An 8,513-nucleotide genomic window follows, 5' to 3' on the forward strand; every position below is an offset into this window, starting at 1 on the left:
TACCGTTTACAGTCAAACATTTTGATGCACTGTAGGCTCAATTTTAGATAAATCAAAAATCTGTGTGGATCGTTTGTGTAGGACAGTCTGAAGATGCTCTGTAGCAAGTTTGGTGTCAATTGAGCAAAAATTGTGGGAGGAGATAGGTTTAATAGGTTTTACAGTTTTTGAAAAAAACAGAGTGATGAACTTCATAATAGGTTTAAATGTACAAAGTTTCTTCAGTATTGGGGCTACATTTTGGTGAAAGTTGCAAATCGGTAGCACATATGGTTGATTTGTTGTGAATTTTCAAAATTTTTAACTGTTTTTGCAGCTGAGGCAATCTGGCATGGGACTGGACCTTTGTGCAAAGTTTGGTGATTTTTCGCGCATGGGAAGTATGATTTCCTCGGAAGAAGAAGAAAGAAGAAGAACATGCAGGATAACAATAGGGTCCTGGCAGCTTAGGCTGCCCGGCCCCTAATTATGACAAAATGTCAAACAATTGTCTAACAGGATAAAATAATGAAGTGATGACATTTTTATCCAAAAGGTCAACTTCACTGTGACATCATAATATTCTGCATAAAACACTTTTCTTGTCATCACTCAGCATCATATCTCAGGAACAGAAGGGGAGACATTTGGTCAGATACTAAATTGGTGACACTAATCTTGAAACAGTGCTGACTGTATAGGTCTTCTGTGTGTGTGAAGCGTCCATGTTTTTTGCAGCAACATCCATGTTTAAACATAGTCAGCTGTCATGGCTACATATGAGTCTGGACAGACATGAATGTGAAGTGTAACTTGGCTGGTTCACGGAAGCATACAACCATGAAGGGGTTATTGTAATTTAAAACTCACCTGTCTCTGTGTCATTATGTCCATACCCAGGTGAGGTCCAGTATGGCGGCCGGGTGACAGATGACTTGGACAAACGTCTCCTCAACACCTTCACTCGTGTCTGGTTCAGCGAGAACACCTTCAGCGACAAGTTCTGCTTTTATAAAGGCTACAGCATTCCTGGCAAGGCCAAGACGGTCCAGGATGTGCTGCAGCACATCGAGGCTCTGCCGCTGGTCGATTCCCCTGAGGTCAGAGCATGCTCAGACACACAGACAAGTGCAGCGCTGAAAACACAAAGCCTGAATGTCCAAGAAACGCATTTTATTACCCACAGACCAACCAGCAGCTTCATCATTAAACCTCTGTCTTCCTGTTTGCAGGTTTTTGGGCTCCATCCCAACGCTGACATCACCTACCAGACCAACCTGGCCAATGAGACCCTCAGCACCATCATCAACATACAACCAAAGGATAGCGGTGGTGGGGCCGGGGAGACCAGGGAGGCCAGCGTACAGAGACTGGCCAGTGAGATGCTGGAGAAGCTCCCACCTGACTACGTCCCGCACGAGGTGTGTGTTCAAGCCAGGTGCACACACCTGTGTCATCAGTTCCTCTGTAGAAATGTTGAGTAACTCTGAGTGTGTTTTAAAGGTCAAAGGTCAGCTGCAGAAGATGGGTCCACTGCAGCCCATGAACATCTTCCTGCGGCAGGAAGTAGACCGTATGCAGCGAGTCATCAGCAGTGTACGGAGCACGCTCACTGACCTCAAACTGGCCATCGACGGTCTGTCACAGCACACACACTTAATAACAATAATAACAACAATAATAATAATAAACTTTATTTATATAGCACCTTTGAAAACACAATTACAAAGTGCTGTACAATAAAACTAAACACAATTAAAATACAAGAAGATTAAAACAAATAACATGTCATAAAATGTCAACTAGTAAAAGATAAAATAAGGCCGCAGTTAAAATCAAGATAATAAAAGGTCATTAAAATCAGTAAGATAGCAATAAATTAGACAGACAGCTCAGAGGAAGTCAGGATATGCTTTACAATAGAAGTATGTTTTTAGGAGAGACTCAAACAAAGCCAGTGACTCAGACAGCCTTATATCCTCTGGCAGGTCATTCCAGAGCCTCAGGGCCCTCACTGCAAAATCTCTGTCCCCTTTGGCTTTCAGCCTAGACTCTGGGATAAGCAGAAGACCTCTTGCCCAAGGATCTCAAACTATGTAAAAGTTCATACCGGACTAACAGGTCTGAAATGTAGTCTGGAGCCAGGCCATGAAGAGCCTTAAAAGTAATTAATGAGATTTTAAAATCGATCGAACAAACAGGGAGCCAATGTAAAGTGGCTAAAACTGGTGTGATGTGGTCGTGCTTCTTGGTTTTGGTTAAGACCCTTTTACCTGAGTTCTGTACAATCTGAAGTTGTTGTAAGGTTTTTTGATTAACAGGGTTTCTGCAGGTCCTTAAAAAGTCTTAAAATGTCTGAAATTATAATCCGGGAAATTAAGGTTTTAAATTGTCTTGAATTTACCGTGAATTTGCTGTAGGTATTAAATTTTCAGACGGTGGGTTTAAGGCCGATGGGAAGGCACAGTGGCCCACTGTAAAACATCTAATAGCGTGTATTTTTTTTGATTAACTTAGTACAAAGACGGTGTTGTCAATGAGAGACTCCGCCATGAACATCAGTTTTACGGTACGACAGCTACAAACGTTGACGTCAGGCTGCGTGTCGCCATTTCGCGGTTGCAGTCAAAGATGCAAAGATGGGGAAGTGTAAATTTAATATCAAGTTTAAAAAAAAGACTTTTTCTTTAGGGACCATGGGGCTCAAAGCCGTCGAGTCGCATATGAAAGGAGGAAAGCACCAGTGGTACATGGCAGCAGCTAGCCATAGCGGGGACAGGCTAATCCCTGCATTGTTTGCAGCATGACCTAACATTACAAGTTCAAACTCCCTCATCACCTCCCAGTCGGCTATGAAAAGCTTCATTTCACCTTCAGAGACCCAAAAGGCAGAGATACTGTAGGTTCTCCACACTGTGATGAGGCACAATTCATTTAAATTTAACAAGGACATAAGTGCCGTCTTTGCTGCCATGTTCCCCGATTCGCAGCTTGCAAAGGCATTCACCTGTGGTGAAAATAAAACGGCACGTCGCCAAATATGGCATCACTTCATTCATCAAGAAGGAGCTTTCGCACAGCGTTAGTGAGAAGCCATATGTTATCATGTTTGACGAAAGCATGAATAAATCAACAAAGAGCAAACAAATGGACCTTCATTTGCGGTTTTGGACTACTGATGATGAGACCGGCACACACCATGTCATCTCCCTCTACCATGGGTCGGAGTTCATGGGTCGCTCCAGAGCCGAGGACATGTTGGGACATTTCAGTGTAAGTAACGTTACAATTGTGTTTGAAATCGCATACTATTCATACTATTTGTGGTGTAAAATTGAGTATCGTTAGTGCAGTCCAAAGCCCCTATGCTAGCGGTATAAACACCAACACTCCCCCGGTGCTCAGTGCGGGAACTGCGCATTGGTCTGACAGCCCATTGGTTCGACATCCCATTGTTCCGACCATATTAAACTCATTGTTCCGAAGTCCGTTCCGAAATCATCATGATGCCCTGTGGTTAAGGTCTGGTTAGGTTTAGGCACAAAGACCACTTGGTTAGGGTTAGGAAAAGATCATGGTGTGGGTTAAAATGAAAAAGAAAGTGACAAACACATAAGCCGTGAGCCTGCTCCGCCTCAAGCCTTTCTCAGCTGACCCAGAGCCAGTCGCGGCACAGCATACGTCCGCCGCGAGCCGTTCAGCACCGCGGACAGTCGGACTAATGGGATGTCGAACCAATGGGCTGTCGGACCAATGACATGGACCCGCTCAGTGCTCCCTATCTGGGCAGAGTCAGCAGTGGACCGCTAGATACATGGCTAACAGAGCTAACTAGCTAACAGCAGCTACAATTAGCAGCAGTTGGCTGTTACTTTAGCAACAAGCAGTGCTGGGGAAGCTACTTTCAATCAATCAATCACTCAATTTTATTTATAAAGCCCAATATCACAAATCACAATTTGCCTCACAAGGCTTTACAGCATACGACATCCCTCTGTCCTTAGGACCCTCACATAGCAAAGCTTTGCAAACTACCAATTACCTCACATTGGAAGAAGTTGAACTACAGCAAAGCTACCCTAGGGATAAATCTAATTTGGTTATTTAATTTTATTTTCCAAATCACAACAGAGGTCATATAAGGTCACCTTTCCCATAGAACAGGTCTAGACCTTGTCTTTTTATGAAACAAACTAAATAGCCTTATGCTATTTATCTTATTTATGCGATGGCATTTCATTTCTGTCTCTACATCGTTGCACGTTTGTCCCCCACCCCCCAAGCCGTAAACCTAATAATTCAGTGTTTACCCTAGGTTTACTGTCCCATATACCAATTATATAATGATTTATGTTAATAATTGTGCGTGTTTGTGTATGTTCGCGTTTTATTGTTGTGTGTGATTTTGTATCTGTATGTGTGTATGTATATATAAGCAAGAAATCATTAGAATAACAAATAATAACAAAAGAATAATTGCGATTATCACAATTAAGTTGTCAGGGGGTTTGATGGATGTTTTTGATCTCTCTCTCTCTCTCTCTCTCTCTCTCTCTCTCTCTCTCTCTCTCCCTCTCTCTCTGTTATATAAGCACAACCATTATTATTACTATTAATATTATTATTATCGTTATTATTACACTAATGGAACCATCCCTTAACCTAATGTGGATTACTTGGCATATTGAATTGATCATTTCCTCTGTTTTTTCCAAATGTGCAGGAAGGTACAAAGGAGCTCAATTTGAACAACATGCTCTCACTGTCAATTGATGGGCCCAGTGTTAATTGGAAGTTTGTTGAACTCTTACAAGATGAACACAGAGAGCAGTGTGAGCCCGACGACAAATAATTGGGAGTTGTGGCCTTCACACAATGCACAACTCTGCACTACCTGTTTCATTGTGCACCTGCAAGGAGGGAAGACTTTGTGTTAGTGACCAAGTGTGATACATTTCCTCTGCAATTTTGTGGACATCGTTGGCTGGAAAACCTCCCAGCAGTGGAGAGAGCCATTGAAATTTGGCCATATATTGTCACCGATGTGGATCAGGTCAAAGCCAAGAAGCTCCCCAATCCAAGGTCGTCGTCATATGACACCATCACAGACGCCCGGCTGGATCCCATTATCCTGGCAAAGTTGCACTTCTTCATGAGTGTCTCAAGAAGTTTTAAGTCATTTCTCACCAAGTACCAGACAGATGCCCCGATGATTCCCTTCCTCGGCAGAGATTTGGAGGATCTAATCAGGGTAGGCCTAATGACTACTAAAAATGTATTAATGGTTTAGTCATTCAAGCACCATTATTTACAGAGGATATGAACAATAAAACTAAAGAGTTTTCAGCATGTTGATGTTTGTAGTATGTATTCTAAATACTGTAATACTTTATCCAATTTTCATTATAATAATAATTATTATTATTATGCCTGGGGGGTGTTCCAGAAAGCGGGTTTAGTGAAAACTTAACCCTGAAATGAGGGAAACGCTGGGTTTTTAGTTCCAGAAAGAGAGGTAAGTCAAACTTTGAGTCAATCACCATGGCAACTGACTCTGTGAACCTAACCTGCTTGCTGGCAGGCTTTCTTTAAGAAACCCTGAGTTCACCCTGTGTCCTCCCTACTGCCGAGCCTGAAGCAAGCTGTCAGACACACATGGGTTGTTCGTATGAAGGAAATCCGATTGATATCGAGGCAGAATTAATGCTTACGCCGGGAGAGGATCTTTAGACCCCGTTTAGATGTGCTGTCGTTCCCCAATGAATATCTGTTTGAACAGTACCGTTGAACAGTACATTTTTTTTTCACCTGCATGCTACGATTTTAATTAAGTGTGGTTAAATGTTAAATTAATGGACTAGTGCATTCAAACTTGCGCGTTGACAGCAATTTTCTCCCATGCCGCCTCTCTCTCCTTGACAGCTTCAGCAGTGTTACTGTTTTTTTACAAAATATATGCTCATATTCGTTGTAGGCATTCATGAGCACCTCCAGTTCCACAGGTGTAAAATAAGTTGATTGCTTTTTCTCTCAGGTTGCCATGGTGAATCGAGGTATCAGGGCTCCATTGATGATGGCTTTTTATTGTGGTTGTGCAAGCAATTAACTCAAGGTGTACCTACTCAGAGTTGATTAAACTAATTCAAATCAGTTTTCTGGAACCGGATACTCAGAGTTTCCCATCTCAGGGTAAGTCAACTCAGAGTTGAGGATTAGACTCAGAGTTTGTTGAACCTCCTACCTGGAATACCCCCCGCTATTCTGTTTTCAGAGCCTTCTCAGACGCTTCATAAAGCAAGACTTCCAAGTTGATGTTTCCCCAGTAAAGCTGGTCAAGCTTGATGTGACAGACCAAAGGCTTTGGATTACTCTGTTGTTTCTTAAATAGCGATGATGTGAAGGTGATGAAGGAGACTCCGATGACACCATCTTGCTTGCATAAAGAAAAGGTTTATTACAAGAAGTACAGCATCTATCAAGCATCCAGGATGCTTGGAGAGGTTCTCGGCCAATGTGAACTGCTCTGAAACACAGTCCCAAATTACTCCCATTAGATAGACTCGCTGTTTCTGTGAAATGTGAGACAAAGTCAGACAGACAGCAGAGGGTCACCCTAGTTGGACTTCACCAAACCTACACCCTGGGCCATAAATATCTTTTTTGACCCTGACCATATATGTTTCTGACCCTAAGCCCCTTACTGGTCATCTGTTCCAAAGCTTCAGAGTGAATGATAATACACTACAACTCCAAAGCAAGTGGACATTGGCATGGGAGCCACAGCTGCCCTTAAGGTAACATTTATAATCTTAGATGACTTCAGCACTGTGCTATAGCAGCTGCAGTCACTTGACTAGTGAAGTAATTATGTTGAAAAATTAAGAGATTAGATTACAGTTTTTCTTGATTGCTTTGACCTGCTTAAAGAAACTGGGATCCACTCGGTTTTCATCATCACTGTCTCAGCAGAGCACAAGACACCTCTTGCAAATGTGTTAACCCTTTCTCATTGGATTGACACATTTTCCCCACCCTTTTGCAGAACAGTTAACACGGATGTCATTCAAGCAGTCCAAATTCCATTGTTTTAGCTATGGTAACCCAACAGAAACCATCTGTTTCAACTATTAGAAACTACCTACATCAGTGTGAAATCACTGAAGCACCTGTTTGACACTCGTTCACACAAATCTTCAATTAGCAATCAGTCTGCAGGCCTTAAAAGGTGCAGCGTCTGTGTTGTTCTTTGCCAACATGGATGGAAGAGGTCTAAGACAGAAGAGACTAAGTATCAATAGTGGCTATTTCTTATACTCTACAGTAATAGATTTTTATACTTTACTGTAATAGATTTTATTTTTATTTTCTTAATTTCTTATACTCTAATAGATTTTATTTTGGTTTACATGTATTTTGTGTAATATTTACAGTATTTCAGTTTTCAGCCATTTTTGACAACAAATGGCACTGGCATGAAAGCTATGTACAGTAATAGGCTACAATGACAAGTAATGGTGCACTGATTTGCACTGAGTGCTGTATTTTGTATTTTGTTGTCCACTGTGTAATGGTTGATTGGAAGAGCTCATACACTTGTTTGCAAGTTGTGTTGTTTGACGGCAAAATTTGCTTTTGTTGCATATTTTAAATGTTTTGGCACGGTTAGAGCCTTTTGCAAACAAAATGATTTGTTCATTTTGACCATGAGTGCCACTGTTTCGGCCTGTGTGTTAACTGTTTTGAAAATGTGGAGTTTGATGTTTTGAAAATGTGGAGTTTGAGTTGACTGCTGCATCAAAGCAATCAAGAAAAACTGTAATTGTTTAGACATCAAGCAGCTGACATATTAACTGGATTTGTCAAATGTGGTGTAGTGTAAGTTACACACAGGGAGAGTTTAATTGATGTTTCAGGCGACACTTGTGACTTTTGTGCTTTTGTCAGGGAATGTCAGGCAGTCAGAGTGGTGAGAGTGTGATGTGTTATCAGAATCAGAATCGGTTTTATTGCCTAGTAGGTTTTCACATACAAGGAATTTGGCTTGGTGTATTGGTGCATAATAAAGTATTAGAATAGAATATAAAATATATAAAAAATATAGAGTAATTAGAAGCATACATATAAAAAGTAAATACTGTTAACAATTAAATATAAAATCTGAATGCAAATAACAATAATGATAGAATATAAAAAATATGTACACTGTAAACATGAATTGGGTTGTGTGCAAATAACAGTTGTGCAAAATCAACAGAATGCAGTGTGTGACAGGTGAATGACCAAGATGATGAAGAGATGTCCGACTGTGTGTTACAGGGAGGGTGGGGGACAGAGTAGGTGAGGGTCTCTGGTCCTGTTGATGAGGCCAGCTGCAGATGGAAAGAAACTGTTTTTATGGCGTGAGGTTTTGGTCCTGATGGACCGCAGCCTCCTGCCAGAGGGGAGAGTCTCAAAGAGTTTGTGTCCAGGGTGGGAGGGATCAGCCTCAATCTTTCCTGCACGCCTCGGAGTCCTGGAGGCATACAGGTCCTGGA

At 41.6% G+C, this 8,513-nt stretch overlaps 1 protein-coding gene across 1 annotated transcript in view; it reads left to right on the forward strand.

Annotated features, from left to right (window-relative positions):
- dnah5l (dynein, axonemal, heavy chain 5 like) overlaps positions 1 to 8,513 on the forward strand; it is a 208,353-nt gene that overhangs the window by 182,705 nt on the left and 17,135 nt on the right. Inside the window, exons 94-96 of the mRNA XM_050056535.1 lie at positions 880 to 1,079; positions 1,212 to 1,400; positions 1,483 to 1,615. Of these exons, the coding sequence (XP_049912492.1) occupies positions 880 to 1,079; positions 1,212 to 1,400; positions 1,483 to 1,615 (522 nt within the window). The remainder of the gene's footprint in view (positions 1 to 879; positions 1,080 to 1,211; positions 1,401 to 1,482; positions 1,616 to 8,513) is intronic.

Source organism: Epinephelus moara, chromosome 11 (assembly GCF_006386435.1).
Source record: "Epinephelus moara isolate mb chromosome 11, YSFRI_EMoa_1.0, whole genome shotgun sequence".
NCBI lineage: Eukaryota > Metazoa > Chordata > Actinopteri > Perciformes > Serranidae > Epinephelus > Epinephelus moara.